This window comes from Ursus maritimus, unplaced genomic scaffold (assembly GCF_017311325.1).
Source record: "Ursus maritimus isolate PB19 unplaced genomic scaffold, ASM1731132v1 scaffold_7, whole genome shotgun sequence".
NCBI classification, from domain to species: domain Eukaryota; kingdom Metazoa; phylum Chordata; class Mammalia; order Carnivora; family Ursidae; genus Ursus; species Ursus maritimus.
In genome coordinates, this window is record NW_024426885.1 from 61,648,303 (window position 1) to 61,667,356 (window position 19,054).

General features: G+C 35.4%; 1 protein-coding gene across 1 annotated transcript in view; it reads left to right on the forward strand.

Annotated features, from left to right (window-relative positions):
• RTKN2 (rhotekin 2) overlaps positions 1 to 19,054 on the forward strand; it is a 69,485-nt gene that overhangs the window by 29,723 nt on the left and 20,708 nt on the right. The window contains exon 7 of the mRNA XM_008695925.1: positions 11,241 to 11,335. Coding sequence (XP_008694147.1) covers positions 11,241 to 11,335 — 95 coding nt within the window. The remainder of the gene's footprint in view (positions 1 to 11,240; positions 11,336 to 19,054) is intronic.

The window sequence follows — 19,054 nt, forward strand, 5'->3', positions numbered from 1 at the left end:
TTAGCAGCTATTGCTGAAAATTATTTCATTTGGAATTATAATTTGGCAACTTTCTAAATTTGTCATGCATTTTTTTTTAAACTTTCTCAGAGAAGAACTTTCCTTCATGAACTGTGGAGAGAAATAGGAAAAAAAAATTGATGGAGGAAAGGGAGAAAAAAATGTTAGATTCTTTTATTTACCCAATTGTAGACTAATGAGTTGATATCCTAGCAACCATGGAGGTAATCAATGTTTTCTTTTATTGGAACTCTTGAATCTTTGTATATGTTTGTGTTTCATTCTATTACAGTTACTATTCTCTTTGAAGCCAAGGTGTCCCATCTTTGATCAGGGGGAAACTTTTCAGCTGATTCCTGCAGTTTTTGACATAACCTAATCTCTTGATAGCGTCTTTGCTCTTGACACAAGATGTTCCACGTTCATCTTGTATTTTTCTGCCCAGACTTGGAGTCACTATTTCTTCAAGGAGCCCTGGTTTCTTTCAGACACTTTCTTTAAACATTGTATTTGTTACTTCACAAATAGTTTTATGTTTATGTTTCTTGGGAAAACTGTTGATCAGTCTACATTCTCAGAATTTCTTTGCATGTCCTGGTAGAGTTGGCTCTTCAGCATGTCGATAACTTTACTATGATGACCAAAAGCAAAATATTTCAGGTATATAGACCCTGGAAATGTCAATCATCAAAACATAATTATATAACTCTTTTCATGTCAGATACATTACATATGGACAATATCTTGGCATTGCAGCTTTCAGTCTCTTTTGATTGAGGCCTATGCTAAGAAGTACATTTTACATCATGGCTAAATGTACAACAGCATAAACAGATAGATTTCATGAAGCAATACTTAGCCCTAGCTATTTATAATACAGTGATCAGACTTTTTTATTCTATTTTTAGTTTTTAAAAATGCAGTTTATGAGTCATAAGTTGATGTCATGATCCATTGGATAGGGTTTTTCCCCCCCATTTTCCACTGAAAAAAAATCACAGAAGATGTTAAGTATTTCCTCATATAAATATCATTGAAAAATAGGTAAGGGACCATTTTAATTTATTCTTTAGAATTAAGGCCTTCTTAAAACTTTTCTAGATTAAGATATGTCAAGAATTTTCCATTGAGTTCAGTAGTTTTTAAAACTTTTTTAAGCAGCAAAATTTATTTTGCTGTATTCAAACAATGATAGGACCAGTAATGTCCTGGAGAAGTTACATTATTTCCTGGGTTTCAGTTTTCTCATATGAGAGGTAAGGATGCTTAGACACAATCATTTATTTGAAGTCTCCTTAGAGACATTTCTAGGGTTTCATACACCTTAAAGCTCGTAAAAAAAGGGGGAGTGGAGTGGGTCTCAAGCCTCATTTTAAACCTCATTGTTTGGCAGTGAATACTTAATTTTTTATTCTGTCATGTATTATTTGTGTGACCCAGGGCAGGTTAATTTGCATATAACATATTAGCTTCAGGTGTACAACATAATGATTCAATTTTGTTTACACTGAGAAATGATCACTACAATAAGTCTAGTAACTAGTTCATCGTACTAAGTTAAAGATTTTTTTTCTTGTAATGAGAACTTTTAAGACTTACATTCTTAGCAGCTTTCAAATATTTAATACAGTATGATTGGCTATAGTCACCATGTTATAAATTACATCCTCATGACTTATTTTATAACTGGAAGTTTGTACCTCTTGGTTCCCTTCACCTATTTTGCCAGCCCCCCAATATACCTCCCCTCTGACAGGCACCGATCTGTTCTCTATATTTATTAATTTTATTTGTTTGTTTTGTTTTTTAATTCCACTTATAAGGGTAATCATATGGTATTTATCTTTTTCTGTCTGACCTATTTCACTTAGCATAATCTCCTCAAGGTCCATCCATGTTGTTGCAAAAGGCAAAATTTCATTCTTTTTTACGGCTGGCTGGCCATCCATTATATAAATATACCACATCTTCTTTATTCATCCACTGGTGGGTACTTAGATTGTTTCCATATCTTATTATAAATAATGCTACAGTGAACATAGGGATGCATACACCTTTTTGAATTAGTGTTTTCATTTTCTTTGGATAAATTCCAGTAGTGGAATTGTTATATCAAACTAAAAAGCTTTTGCACAGTGAAGGAAATCATCAACAAAATGAACAGGCAGCCTACTGAATGAGACGAGATAGTTTCAAATCATTTATCTGTTAAGGGGTTAATATCCATATACATAAAGAACTCTTAGAACTTAATAGCAAAAAAAAAGAAATCCAATTAGAATATAGGTAGAGGATCTGAATAGACATTATTCCAAAGAAGACATACAGATGGCCAACAGAAACATGAAAAGATGGTCAGCATCAAAAATCATCAGGGAAATGCAAATCAAAACCACAGTAAGATATCACCTCCTACCTGTTAAAATGACTGTTATCAAAAAAATAAGAAATGTTGGTGAGCATGTGGAGAAAGGAGGAACCCTTGTGCACTCTTGGTGGAAATGTAAATTGGTTCAACCACTATGGAAAACAGTATGGAGTTTCCTCAAAAATTAATAATTGAAAAATAATTAAAATATAGTGGGTATTTAATAATTGTAGCTCTTTCCATTATTGTTACTATTTTTACTGTTTGAGACTAGTGCTTTTCCTTAACTTTTTTTCAAACTTATGTAAAGCATTGCAATTTAAAAACAACAAAGGATTATAAAATATAGACAGTTATTTTAAAATTTAAAACCATTGTTTATAATTTCCTAAAAGATAATCTAAGCAATGTTAGAACTTACATTTAACCAATATTCCTCTTTTGAAGCCTGGAGGAATTTTTGAGCATAATATTATTGGTATTAAGTTCTTTTTTTTTAGATTTTATTTATTTATTTGAGAGTGAGAGAGAGCACACAAGCAGGGGGTGAGGGAGAGGGCCAGAGGGAGAAGCAGACTCTCCTTTGAGCAGGGAGGCAGACGCAGGGCTCCATCCTAGGACCCTGGGATCATGGCTTGAGCCAAAGGCAGATGCTTCATCGACTGAGCCACCCAGACTCGCTGGTATTAAGTTCTTTTCAATAATGACTAACATATTTGTCTTCAGGTGTTCACTCTATTTAGATTTGTTATTCTTCTTGGTTTACACCTGAATCCAAACACTAATTTTCTTTACGAACATTCCCCATGCAATTTGCATGCCATTTGCTTATTATATACCAATTAAAGTTGGTCAAAGGAAGAGTAAAATCTCTTACATTTTCACTGAATCATGTTCTGCTAATACCTGTATTCTGCTGAGCTTCAGGTATGAATCCAGCATATACTAGGTTAAATTAATAGCCCAGGACGACTCTATTGACCGCTTTAGTACCATGATAGGGGTTTGAGAATAGCACTAGTGATCAGAATGCATAAGGGGACCAGTTTTGTTTCTTTAATAGTGATCTAGTTCAGTGAGAAGATTCCCAATACAGCTTTTAATTTTTAACCAAAATGGGCATAAAAGATCAAATTTGGGCTGTATATATCTTCTCTAGTAATATGGCATGTGACCAAATATAGCTATTCTTTCTGACAAAAGTTCTTTAGACTACCATTTAAAGTAGTCATTTATTTTTTCATAACATTTTTGGACCAGTCTCCCCCCCCCAAAGTTATAACAATTGGTCTATTTGATAAAAAAAAAAATGTAGCTGATTAAACTGTTGGGAACTCAATATTAGGGTTGGCTAAAAGGAATGAGGGTAATGTTTTAGTAAGAAAATGTTATCCTGACAAGAATGTTTTAAAAGTGAGATCATTGTTGGTTTTGGAACCATTGGCATTGTAATTAGTCATGGTTTAAAAATGAAATAACTTGAAATATCATCATAAAGTATTGTTTGATCCAAAAGAAGACAGTGAACATTTTTGGTAATTTTTAGCATGCTCCCTGATGTGATTCATTTATTCATTTTATTTGTGGAATTTCACTTACTGAAATTCCTTTAGCCAGATTTTCCCAGTGTCTCTAATAGCTGAATTCACTATTTTATGCTTCTTGAGAACTATTTATTTAGTACATTATTCATCACTGTGTAAATATACATCATTTTAGACAATCATTTCAAGAAAACTGGTAAAATTGAAAGTGATTATTTGACAAAAAGGTATACTATTTTTAAAAAAATAAGCCACTATACTACATTTTAAATTAGATTGAAGTTTTAAAACAAGTATCTTAACACTTCTCCAGAATAAATGGATTATTTATGTTTTGAGGAACAGTGAAGTTACGGTTTTGGTTGTGTGAAAGATGATGCAGAGTTCAAACGGAACTAAGGAGTTCCTCAGCCATTGGGTGTAATTTCTTTATTCATTTAATCATCTTAGAAAGGATTATTCAGTTATATCATATGGCACACTGGATTCCAAGGTTAATAAGTCATGCTCCCTGAACTCAAAATTCTTGCAGTGGTAAAATACGGTCACTTGTATCTGTTTTAACAGAAAAAGTACCATAATTTTAAACTATTTCTTAATGAAGTATAAAGGTAGTAAATAGAATGGGTTCTCTTTCCAGTACACTACTTGCCTAGTAGAGGCAAGTCAATTATATTCGCTGAACTTCAGTTTCTTCATCTGAAAACAGGGACCAAACTACGTGCCCTGCCTACCTCACATAGTTATTGTGAATCTTTAAAAAGGTATTGCTTGTCAAAATGCCTTAAACTGTATGTATGTGGTATTATAATGCTTTGCCTGTCTCTGATTTTTATGGGAGATTTCCACCGTACTACCGCTTCACCACATTTATTATTTGATTACAAAAATAATCAAATAGAATCTAGAAGAGAAAAAAAACCAGTTATTCGTACTTCATTCTAAGTCAAATACTTTTTATATATTGAACTGATATTTTTTTCAGGTTTTTAAATACCTAGCTTTGGGGGATAGTTTGGTATTTGTAATTATCTACACATTCAGCTTTTTTCTGGAGTTATTACAGAGTCTTCACATAATCATTTTAATGACCATATTATCTCTCAGTTGGCTCTGTCATAGTTTATTTAGCCATTCTTAGGAGTTATCAGTAACTTTCTTCAGGTGTTATTTTCAGATGTGTCATTTATTGGAAATAAAGGCAAATATGCTCTGTGTTTATCTGAAAGTAGCTGAGGAAAAGATGTCTTAGTCACAATTATTTCTTAAGGCCAGAGAAACAATTTGAACATATACCTCGCTCGTCACATAATTTTAGCCTGCCACACAAGTTGCTTTCGGAACATGCCACCTGCCCAGTGCACTTGGTGCGAACACACAGCCTATAACCAGCTGCCTCTTGTGCACACTAATAGCAGTATTTTATATCATACTATGTATTGAAATGATGCTATTCCTGAAGTAGAGAATACTCAAATGTTTTTAGTGGTTAGTAAGAATAAATTACAATGCCACTCTGAAAAATGAAAAGTATCTTCATTCTCTTTCTCTCCCTCTCCTAGCCTCCCACCATTTCAGATGTTTGTTGTTGGTTTTTTTTTTTTTTTTTGATGGGCTTAAAAAACACATGAATTCTATCCATCTAATACCTGACCTCTCAGTTTTGTGACACCGTCTCCTGTGATCTTGTTCTTTTGCCTATTTCAGTCCTGCACCTTATTATTGTGCCCTAGACCTTATTGTTATGAATAATTGCACACCCTCTACCATCTTTTTTTTTATAATAATATTTTTTATTATATTATGTTAGTCACCATACAGTACATCCCTGGTTTTTGATGTAAAGTTCCATGATTCATTACTTGCGTATAACACCCAGTGCACTATGCAATACATGCCCTCCTTAATACCCATCACTAGCCTATCCCATTCCCCCACCCCCCTCCCCTCTGAAGCCCTCAGTTTGTTTCCCAGAGTCCATAGTCTGTCATGGTTCATTCCCCCTTCTCTTTACCCCCCTCTTTCTTCTTCCCTTTCTTCTCCTACCGATCTTCCTACTTCTTATGTTCCATAAATGAGTGAAACCATATGATAATTGTCTTTCTCTGCTTGACTTATTTCACTTAGCATTATCTCCTCCAGTCCCATCCATGTTGCAGCAAATGTTGAGAAATCATTCTTTTTGATGGCTGAGTAATGTTCCATTGTATATATGGACCACATCTTCTTAAGCCAATCACCCTCTACCATCTTTATAGCGGATATCTCACTCTATCCATCACCTCCCACATTTCCAGCTTGCTCCCTTCAGTACTCTGACTCGAACTTAGCTTAGACTTCATGATTTACCACTTTATTCTTTCCTAACCTTTTTCTCCTTATGTCCTACTTCCCTTGGAAAAACTCCAACCTTGGTTAAATCCTCCTTTGAGCTCCTCTGCATCTGCGCTCATGATGAGGAAGATAGATGGGGAAGCTGGAGAAAAACAGTCATAGTGACTGGTCTCCCTTTAGACACATGATCACTAACCTTAAATGAGTTCTCAGCATGACAGCATTCCAACTAAGTTTCCACAGCCTTCCACTTTACTTCTCTTCAGGGAAAGTATTTCACATCATATTGCTGTCTCTTCTGAAGACTCTGATTCCGCCTCCTCTCTCCTCCTTAGTCAAAGCTGAGGACTTTGTTTCACCTATCACTGATATTACTGAAGCAATCAGGAGAGAACTTGCGTATCTTCCATCTGCCAAATCTATCAGCCTGTCTGCATATGTAGCTGTATTTGCTGCTTTCCTTCCTTGGGAACTCTGCCCATCTAAGGCCACCTTCCTGTATGCTGGATCCCATCTTCTCAACTACTCAGAAGTAAGCTCCTGCGCATGTCCCCCGCTCCCCCACATCATCAGTTTTTCTTTTTACTGCATCATTGCTACAAACACAGAAGCATACTGAAATATCTCCCATTTCTACTGCCCCATTTGATAGCTATGCTTTACAGAAAAATTTTCTATATTTCTTACCACCACTTCCTCTCCTCTTACTCTCTCTTGGACCATTTCTGTTAACTTGCCCCATAGGATCCACTTCCCTGGTTTTTCTTCTACCTCTGACAGTTCCTCACCTGCCTCCTTTGTCCGTTGCTCTTCAGCTTGATCTGAAATGATGAACTGTGTCTCATTTTCTCAGTCCTTGGACTTCACTGGACTTTCTAACTTTAATTAAATTTCATGTATATACTGGTAACTCCCAAATTTAATTCTTCCATACTTTTTTTTCCTCCTAACTCCAGATTGATACATCCAGCTGCCTACCCTACAACCCATCTGGATATCTAAAACAATTTTAAACTTGACTCGTCCACAACTAAATTCATACTTCTCATATCTATTCTTCTCTCAGTCAGCCCCACAGCAGTTGAATAACAATCCCATTTTTCTGGTTGCTCAGGCCAAAAGCCTTGGAGTTGTTTTCAGTTTTTTGTTTTTTTTTTCACCATCCATGTCCACATTGGGTCAACTTTAACAGCATATCAAGAATCTTGCCACTTCTCACCAGCTCACCAGCTACCACCCTATTCCAGGCTTGCATCAGCTCTTTTGACCAGCAGTCAAGTCAACTGCAGAAGCTTTCTAGTTGGTGTCATTTTCACTCTTGGCCCCTGTGGTCTGTTCTGTACATGGAAGCCAGAGGGATCATTTAAAAATACAAGTCATAAACTAGCACATGCCTCTGCTCAAAACCTACCATTTGTTCCCATCTTACAAGAAAATCCAGTGTCCTTAGTATGACCCACAATGCACTGCCATGTACAGTGTCTGCCCCCTACTAACCTTTGGACGTCTGTCCTTCTCCTTCATCATACTCCAGCCACACTGGGCTTGTTTGTCACACACACCTAGCATTTCTCCTCTCTCTCTCTCGCATCACTTCCCTGCTTATTGATAATCAGTGGTTCCTGAAGCTAACACACTGCACTAAAATGCCAGTAGGAAGTCTGATACCCTTTATTCTGAGTGGTAGAAGTTATAATGTGTTTTGTAAAACTGATATGTGAGGGACAAAAGATCATGTTGAGATAATGCTTAACATATTGGCCCTGATCACCAGACAGTTAGTGACTGTTAGTAGGTGCTTTGTATGTAATCATGTTTTCTCTTCCATTGTAACTGCTGTTCTCAATTGCTTTGACTTTTTTCTCCACAGTTTTCTTTAATACTTTCTCAGCTTTTGGGGGGGACTCATTGTGTAACACTAGGGAAAAGTAAGAGCTTACTATGGAAGGTACTATAGAAACCCAGGATAAGTAAGTAATAGCAGAGAATGGCCCACACTGAGTACGAGGCTTTTAGCTCTTGCAACAGTGGAGATTTGTTGGTGCTTATTGAACTTTTCCAGAAGTCGGTATATGAGTCTGACATTATACCAATTGTATTCAGAATGTAGCTTGAAATTTTAGTCATGCATCACTTTGTTAAAAAAAATTTTGTTGAGTTTTAGAGAAACATAAATTTTCCTATATAAATACTGACAAAAGACATTCGGTATTGAGAGATGTCTCTAGTCTATGGTGGTTGCATATTAAAAACCAAGATAGATCAGACCATCATGCTGTATTTATACAGTAAAGTACTATTTCTTAATAAAACTGGAGAAGAAAACAAACCAACAGGTATTCTCCAAGGGAGTAACGTTCCGTGGAGTAGGCACTGCACACCTACTGCATGTATATATACCTTTTCTTTGTAGTAGAGATTCTTCTACAGATTTAGTACAAGACAAAGAAGGCTTATGAAACATAACACTTGGCACAATTAATAAAAATTCCCATCAGACTTCTCTCTTCTTCTCCAAAGTTTGTCTATATTACTGTCTGTCTGTCTCATTTTAACATGCTTTCTGATGTTTTGAACGTTGAGGTTTTACTAATTTGGAAAATAAATAATAAAATCAAGAAAAAGTCTTGAAATAAAGATTACTAGCACAGAAAATAGAATTATTATTGAATGAAAATTCACTTTTTATCACCACAAAGTACCAGGGTATGAAATTTAGCATCAGAATTTTTAGACATTTTGTCAAGAGTGCTATTTTAACACAAGTAGCCTAAAGGGGATTATGATGAAAAAAATGGAATTAGTAATAAAGAACTTCATTTTCCCATATGATGGGTGAAAACCCCAGATATTTGAAGTTGGTAAACCAGAAGAAGATTCATTCTTACTCCCAGGAAGTAAATATGAATAGGATCCCATCATTACCGTCTTAATAACTTTCTCCAGTGACTTCCTATTACACTTGGAATCAAATCTACTCTTCTTCCAAGGCTCCCAGCAAAGTCCGAGGGATCTAATCCCTGTCTTTTTCTCTGACCTTGTGTCCTAAGGTGGTGTTTCCCGTTTGCCCCCTATACTGCAGCCACACTGCTCTTCTTTCAGCCGGCTCTGCTTGGAATGTTTTCTTGCGTTCTTTTCTTGGTTCCATCCTTTTACGAGATCATCACTGTTACCCCTTAGAGAGTCATTTCCTGTTTCTCCTGCTTAACAGGTCCTCAGTTTTCTTATCCCTTTGTTTGATAGAAAAGGTTGCAGTATAACTTACAAATGCCATTTTTTAATTTATCCCTCCGTCTACTTTAATTCCCTTCTCCCTTGCATCAGAATATAATACCAAGTCTTGTTTACCATTAGTGCCCATCACCTTGCATAGGACTTGGTACATTTTAGGTATTCAGTTAATATTTTTGAATATATGGAGATCTTTCAGAGAAACATTTGTGAGTTAAACCGAATAACTTGCAGATATTCTTAAGATAAAATAGCATAAAGACATAAACATTCTAAGTTGATAATTCATTTATGTTTATCATCAGTCATCTATAACCTCTAAATGTGTTTTTTTTTCATTTTTTATTATGGTTAAATATATATAATATAAAATTAACATTTTAACCATTTTTAAGTGCATAGTTCAGTGGCATTAGTACATTCACAGTTTCACAGTGTTGTGCAGCCATCTCCATTATCCATCCCCAGAACTTTTTTATCTTTCCAAACTGAAATTGTATACCCAGTGAACAAAAACACCCTGTTCTCCCCTCCACCCAACCACTGAACCTCCAATTCTACTTTTTGTTTCTATGAATTAGACCACTCCAGGGACTTTACATGTGGAACCAAGCAGTATTGTCCTTTTGTGATTGGCTTATTTCACTTAGTGTAATGTCTTTAAGATTAATCCATATTGTAGCCTGTGTCAGAATTTCCTTCCCTTTTAAGGCTGAGTAATATTCCATTGTATGTATGTACCACATTTTATTTATCCTTTCATCCTTTGAATAGACAGTTGACCTTCTTCTACTGTTTGGCTGTTGGAGAGTAATGCTGCTATTTATACAGGTGTAGGCATATTCATTTGAGTCACTACTTTACATTCTTTTGGATATATACCCAGAAATGGAATTGCTGAATCATATGGTGATTCTATTTCTAATTTTTTTGAGGAACCACCTTACCATTTTCCATAGTGGCTGCAGCATTTTACTTTCTCATCAGCAATGCACAAAGGTTCCAATTTGTCCACATCTTAGCCAACACTTATTTCCTGTTGTTGTTGTTTTTTTTAAATAAAGGCCATCCTAATGGATATGAAGTGGTGTCTTGTTGTGGATTTTTTTTAATTTTTTTTTTTTAAAGATTTTATTTATTTATTTAACACAGATAGAGACAGCCAGCGAGAGAGGAGACACAAGCAGGGGCAGTGGGAGAGGAAGAAGCAGGCTCACAGCGGAGGAGCCTGATGTGGGGCTCAATCCCACAACGCTGGGATCACGCCCTGAGCCGAAGGCAGACGCTTAACCGCTGTGCCACGCAGGCGCCCCTTTTTTATTTTAATTTTAAAATATTTATTTATTTTAGAGAGAGAGAGTGTGTGTCCACACGTACACGAAGTGGGGAGGGGCAGAGGGAGAGCCAGAGAGTGAATCCCAAGCAGACTTTATGCTGAACACAGAGCTGGATGCAGGCCTGAATCTGACAACCCCGAAATAGAGACCTGAACTGAAATCAAGAGTCAGATGTTCAACCGACTGAGCCACCCAGGCGCCCCACTCGTGGTTTTGATTTGCATTTTCCTAGTTATTTGTGATCTTGGGCATTCTTCATGTTTTTATTGGCCATTTGTGTATCTTCTTTGGAGAAATGTCTATTCAAGACCTTAGCCTATTTTTTAATCAGGTTGTTTATTTTCTGTTGTTGAACATCTAAATATTTTATGTAGTAGAAAATATACTAAAATACTTAAAGTATGTCTTATTTCTCCCTATTGCTAGTGGTGCAAAGTATAATTTGTTAGCTCATACGACACTGACCTTGGAAAGTGCTGAGGATAGCTTCAAGACCCATAATCTGTCTATTAATGGAAATGGTGAGTACAGTCTATGTTTTACTTATTACATATGTTATGTTGATAGATAACGTGGTGACAGTAATAATTTCTAATTTTAATATGCTCCTCTGAAGCGGATGTTGGCTTAAATAATGGAGGCATGCATGAATCTGTGGGTTCTTTCTAATATGTCCATCCTTTCTCCCTAAAAGAGAAAAAAAAATGTTTTCCTTTTTCCATGTCATTTGCCAGAGATTTGTTTGTGAGGCTTAATGAGGTCAGAGAGGTTTTGTATGTTCTGCGTCTTTGTCTTTGACTTGAAATTGATTACTTTACCACCCCTCTAGTTGGCAATCTAAGACCAGTCTTATTTTTAAAGTTGAACCTCCTGTTGGTAGAAACAGAGGATATAGGAGAAAGTGGGCTGAATTAATCTCTCTGGATGATACTGGTAGTTGTAGTTTAGCCAAAAAATAATATAACAAGGTAAAGAAGGGAGCTAAGTGATAAGAAAAGTTTGTAAAATTTAACATGAGCATTCTCCATTCTCCCAGATTATTTTACCTATGAGGAAAAATACAGAGTGGTGGTGGCAAAGAAATTTAGAAAAATAATTTGGGTTATTTATTCTTGTCCATTTTCTGAGGCAGAATATATAAAATGATGTACGACCTTACTTATACTTGTTGTTTTAAAGACGGGTGGCTCCATACTGATGAAACATGATTTTACAACAATATTTTTCAAGTTTTGCACTAAAAATTATATTAAAAGTACAGAGAAGTTCTTAAAATGTAAATGTACGGTGTAACAAGTAATTATGAGATGAATGTATGCCTAACATGTCAAAAAGGAGCATTGCCAACATTACTTCTTAATTATTCTTGGTGTAAATGTGTCCCAGTTTTTACTGTATTCACTTCCTTGCATTTATTTTTGGTTTTACCACCTATGTGTACTTCTCTAAATAATGCAATTTAGTTTTCTCTGGTTTGAACTTCATATGGATAAAATCACATTATGTCTTTCTGGCAACTTGGTTTTTGTTTATTTTGTGTGTGTGTGTGTGTGTGTGTGTGTGTGTGTGTGTACTGTATTGCTTATAGCATTTCATTGCGTGGTTATTTCACTATTATTTATCTTTTATTCAATTATTTTTAATAGTTATAGAGTTCGTTAGGTTTACTGTTTCTTGAGTCATTTTTTGGAAGTTATATTTTTATACATATGTGTCTGTCTATTTTATCTAAAATTTGCGGTTCATTGGGGCACCTGGTTGGCTCAGTTGGTTAAGCGTCCAACTCTTGATTTTGGCTCAGGCTGTGATCTCAGAGTTATGAGATCCAGCCCCGTGTTGGACTCCATGCTGAGTGTGGAGCCTACTTAAGATTTTCTCTCTCCTTCTCCTCGTCCTCCCCCCACCCACTGCTTGCACACACGCACAAGTGCATGTTCTCTCTCTCTAAAAATAAAATTAAAGCATAAAATAAAATAAAACTTAAGGTTCATAAGCATTAACTTCTTCATGAAAGCTTTGTTGAATTTCCCCAGGCTCTGTAGTGATGTTCCTCCTTTCTACCTGATACTGGCTTTTTGTACATTGTCTTGTCTTTTTATTATCATTCTTGAAGTAGGCTTGTCAGTGTTTTTATTCAGTTGTCTGTTCTATATATTCTAATTATTTATTAGAAATAATTATTGTAGGGGCGCCTGGGTGGCTCAGCCATTAAGCATCTGCCTTCGGCTCAGGTCATGATCCCAGGGTTCTGGGATCGAGCCCCGCATCAGGCTCCCTGCTCAGCGGGAAGCCTGCTTCTCCCTCTCACACTCCCCTTGGTTGTGTTCCCTCTCTCGCTGTCTCTCTCTGTCAAATAAATAATAAATAAAATCTTTTAAAAAAAAGAGAAATGATTATCGTAGTCTGTATACTCTATATTACTATGAGATGTGTGATAAAATCTGCTGTGATTGTAGATTTTTCTAGTTCTCACAATTACATCTGTTTTTGCTTTATATTATTTGAGCCTTTGCTATTTGATGCACACAATAGTTTTTTAAGGGGGCGCCACACTGGAGCTCAAGCGGGGCTTGAACTCACAACTCTGAGATCAAGACCTGAGCTGAGATCAAGAGTTGGACACTTAACCGACTGAGCCACCTATGTTTTAAATTGTGCATTTCCTTCCACTCTTTTATCTTAAACTGTACTTATCTTTATATTGTAGATACGCTTCTTCCAACAGGATTATATACTGGATTTTAATTTCTATCCAGTTTGACCGTTTTTGTGCTTTTTAATGGAGCATTTAGTCATTTTGTATTTAATAGCAAATAGTTTTTAAGCCATATTATATGATATTAAATATTTGGGCTTAAATCTACCATCATATACTATGTTTGCTATTCATCTTACACATTTCATGGTGGTTTTTCTGTTCTTTCTTGCCTTTTTAAGGATTGATAGTTTTATCGTTTCACTTTTTACTTGTTCAAAATAAAGTTAAAATTCTTTTTCTCATCTTTCAGAAATTACCTCTAGAAATGTCATTAATCATGCTTATTGAAGTCGAAAATTAAAAGATAGTTTTACCGTTCTGTTAGACAATGCAAGGAATTTTGAACAGTTAAACTCCATTTCTCTGACCTGTGTGCTATTGTTAGATATTATAATTCTATTTGATTTTTAAACTTCATGAGGTGTTTTATACATTTTATATTTGTTTAGATTTACCTATAGTTTCTGTGTACTACTTGGACCTTATGCCTTACATCTGGAATCACTTCCCTTATGTTCGAAGTATAATCCTTAGAATTTCTTTTAGTGTGTTCCACCAGTATCATAATTCTTTGTTCTTGTGTTTGTCTGAAGATGACTCTATTTTGCTTCATTCTTGAAAGGTATCTTTTATAGGATATCGCAGTTTCAATTTTTTTAAATTTTTGAATATTTAAGATATAATTCCACTCTTCTGACTTCTTTTACTAGCTATTGAAAATCATTTGTCAGTATGTCACTTCTGGGAAGGTAACTTTATTTTCTCTTTGTCTTTGGTTTTTGAAGTTTCATTATGATGTAGATGTAGAATTTTATTTCATTTGTGCTGCTTTTGGAACTCCTTTAACTTTTTAAAATTACTGATTGGTGTCTTTCATTAGTTCTGGACAAAAATCTCACTTTTCTCTTCAGAGAGCCTCCATTCCATTCTCTTGCTTTTCTCCTAGCATTCCTGTTAAAACTGTGTCCATCTTTCTGGCTTTATCCTCTATGTTTCTTACCCTTTATGATGTATTTTTCATCTTTTTGTCTGTCTTTAATGCTTTTCTGGATTGTTTTATGAGCTATCTTCTATTTCCTTTATTCTCTCTGCAGCTCCATCTGATCTGCTGTTAAACCTATATACCAAGAGTTCTTCATTTCTCTTCTTGTATTTCTCACCTCTAGAAGTTCTATTTGACTTTTTCAGATTTGCTCTGGAACTTTGTATTTCCTGCATGTATTGTCAATGTTATCTTTTAGGTTTTTAGTAAAAGAGCATGCATGGCTGTTTTGTAGTCTATGACTAATAATTCAGACATACAATGTCTTTCTAGATCTATTTCTTTTTTTTTTTTTTTAGTTTTATTTATTCATTTGAGAGAGAGAGACAGAGAGAGCACAAGCAAGGGGAGAGGCAGAGGGAGAAGTAGACTCCCTGCTGAGCTGGGAGCTAGACATGGGGCTCAGTCTCAGGACCTGGAGATCATGACCTGAGCTGAAGGCAGATGCTTAACTATCTGAGCCACCCAGGCACCCCTCTAGATCTATTTCTGTTGTCTTTTTCTAGTGGTTCTCATGATGTCTCAATTCTTTGAATGTCTTCATATACTTGTCATTATAATCGAAAGTTTACATACAGGAATAAATTGATGCTTAATGTTTCAGATTGCTTCTGGCAGGCACCTGGGGTGACTATCAGTCTAGGCCCACTTTACCCAAAGATCATGCCTGAGTTTCTCTGAACCCCTCCTATCCCCCACCTCTAGGCATCGAGAATCCTGGGCTTGGGTTATTTCTGGCTCACTACTGCCGTGTTGGCGATTCCTTTGGGATATCAGCCTAGCATGAGGAGAATCTCCCATTAAACTAGTTACATCGTTCAGGCCCTAGACTTTGATTTCTGCTCTGCTTCCTCATCTTGCAGGATCATTAAATCATAAATTCAGACTTGCTGGGATTCGCAAATGCTCTCAGGACAAACACAGCTTCTGTGCTCACTTAACTCACTCGTTCTCATTTATCAAATTTGTACTGGTAATTTCTTATGGTCTTCTTGACCTCTTTGTTGCTCTGGGAAATTTTTAAAAATATATTTGATTCAGCATTTTCAGTAGTTTTCAGTGGGAAGATTGATCTGAACAGTCTAGCTTTCCATCACCCAAAACTTGAAGTCTGTAATAGTATTAGCATTACCAATTTTATCAGAAAATCTGGCAGATAGAGTTTATTGTCATTTCATTTGTGTCAATTTTCTAGAATTATCAATATTGCCATCATATATTGAGTGTCTATTATGCATCAGACACTGTTCTGTGAAATATTATTCAGCTTTAAAAAGGAAGAAAATTCTGGAGTATGTGGCAACATGAATGCACCTTGAGGACATCATGCTAACTGAAATAGCCAGGCACAGAAGGACAAATACTACCCGATTCCACTTATATGAGGTATCTAAAATAGTCAGATTCAAAGAAGCAGGAGTAGAATGGCAGTTACCAGGGGAAAGAAGGAGCTGCTAATTAATAGGTATAAAATTTCAGATATGCAAGATAGATACAATGCACTGCCTATTGTTCACAGTACTGTATTGTGCACTTAAAAATCTGGTAAGGGGATAGATCTCCTGTTAGGTGTTCTTACCACAATAAAATGTAAGTAAACAAACATTTGCAGCAGTTTTCATTCCTGGTATCTGTGAGATGTATCTATAAAGAAACATTACAATGAAGTGATTAATGGTCTAGACTGTGGAGCCATCAGCCTTGGACTCCTATTCTAGTTCTACCACTGGCTAGCTCTGTGACCTTCACAAGTTCCTCATTTTATTACCATTTACATTTTACAGATGGGTGAATTGCAGCCTAGAGAACATAACATGCTAGCTCATGTAGCTAGCAAGTAGGTGAGCCAGACTTTAAATAATCCAGGACAGGCTGTGCTCTTTCTGCTATGCTTTCTGGTCAGGGATGATGACTGCGAAAGCACCTAAAGACTCAAAATACTATCGATGTGTGAATAATGGAATTGATGATGAAAGGCTCCATTCTTTCAACCAAATCATCTGAAAAGTTGTAGAAAGGAATACAATTCATAAAGGAGGCATTAATTTAGCAGTGATTCCTCAGTTGTCTTCAGTGTTCTGTAAGATATTACTTGATTCTTATTTAATAAAAATGTTCATGGGCAGATCAGCATGGGAACTATGTGGTATGGCTCTGTTTTAGAGAAACACAATCCAGACTAACATATTAAAGACTGTGAGAAGACCTATGCCTAAAATAATAGCACCCTTAAACTGTTGGCTTTGGAACTTGAAGACCCCACAGAAAAAATTTTAAGAAATAGTAGCCTATGTGCCTAACTCTTTATGTAATATGTATGTATATTCCTAGGAGTGTGTGTAAATTAAAATCTTGGAAATCAGTCATATTTTGAAAAAGAAGAAATGTTGTAGTTTAAAGAAAATAATTTTATACAAAAAAATGCCATCCTCAAATTTATTCATTAATATAAATCTATGTTAATACAGTGAGTTTTCCTAAATAAAATTATATCAATGTTTATAAAATCAAGAGGAAATACTAGATTTTTAAAAATTTATAACTCAGTATTATTCTTGATAATTGAAAGGAAAAACTAAAATGATATCTTTATCATCAAGAAATTTTTATGCTTTTTATAAAACAATGAAACCACATTGTGAAGATTGACTCACACGGAACTGAGATGTTATCTGGATTCTTTCCCTTGCCTGTGTTTTGTTTTTGTTGTTGCTGTCATTTTTAAACACCATTTTGTTCCCCATTTGAAACTACAAATGAATTAGATAAAATCTTTAAGTAGTGAAAAGTCAAATTGCTTTTTCACTTCCTGTTTCATTTCATCTTGTACCAATGCTGCCCTTGGTTAGAAAAGAAGAATTAAGTATTTTGATTAGATATGTTGCACAAAGATGGAGACAGCTCTGCAAATGGAAAGGGTGTGGTTTTGAGAGTGAGACTGCCCTGGATGTGAAATTATGAGAAGCAGCTACTATGTGACAGACACAATGATAGATGCCATTTACACTTTATCTTACTTGATTTTCACAACAACTCTCCTACTAAGAAGGTAGTTTTTTTAAAAATGAAGACTTGATACTCAAATAGGTGAAGTGACCAGCCTAGAGGCCATATTTCTTGTCAGAAGTCAAGAGAAGCAGCTGTGACTTTATGCTTCATTCCACAGGGGTCCTGAGCTAAAGAAACCTGGGTTAGAAGGGACAGGTGATTGCAGAGTATGTGGCGAGGGGTCTGTAGAAAAAGGACTTCTACATCCAGTATCCCTTCTTAAGGACTACAATCAGGAAGAAATTATTTTTCTCTGCATGCTATGAAATCTAAACTTATTTTACAAGAGAAGCACATTGTTACATGTGGTATTTAGGTTCCAGGTACATCATTGATTGGATAAACTTTATGAACTCATCTGAAAAACTAATCATCATTTATGATACTATTTTTTTAGAAAGTGCATCCTAACTTAAATACAACTAGCTTACAGATATTTAGAACATAAGCCATTCATAAATCTGGGATTGCTATATAAAGAAATTTGCTTTCAAACTTTAAATTCATAAATCACAAAGTTGATTTCAGATGTATTACTCAGATGCCTGCTTTTATACAATTTTTATTTCATTTCCTGCCTATTTTAGGAAAGGAGATTTTCATATATTTATTTATTTATGCCTGTGTTTTAGAATCATTGCCTGTATTGTATTTATGCTTTTATTTCTCCCTGGTCAAACCCTTTATTTCTGAAAGATAGCAGCTTTACCAAGATATTAATAAAAACGATTTGAATACTCCCAGGCAGTTTGTTGTGCTCTATTCTATTGTAGAATGATGAGCAAGCAGGCTGTTAAAAACTTTTTGTTTTACTTTCTACTTCATTTTGGCTGGTCTTTTTCATATAACTGATGTACCAAACCTTGGCATGGCATCTATTTATTATGTAATTGTATTTTTACCTAAAAATGTTTTGTTTTCCAGAGTTATTAAGACTTTTGGGTCAATAATAATAAGAGCCAATGGCTAGTCATTTTATAGTCATTACCAACAGGGATGCACTAAAAACTTTGAAAATCATTTTTGTGTGGGCAAGTGTGGGCAAAGGGCCATATATTGGGTTTTTATTCACACCCTAATACACAGAATTATGCAAATATGAAGGCTCTGTGCCTACCTACACACTACATTAAAGGAATGTTTTAATGGCTTTTGAAAGAACTTTTTAAAACAATTTCAAACTTACAGAAAAGTTACAAGTTTAATGTCAAGATCTTCCCCCCCCCCCCGGAATACATGAGAGCAAGTTGTTTACATGATTCTCCATTACCACCAAATATGTTAATATGTATTTCCTACTAATAGGACATCGGCTACTTCACTACCAATATCCAAGTCAGGAAATGAATATTAATACATTACCACCTTTTTATCATCAGACTCTAATAACAT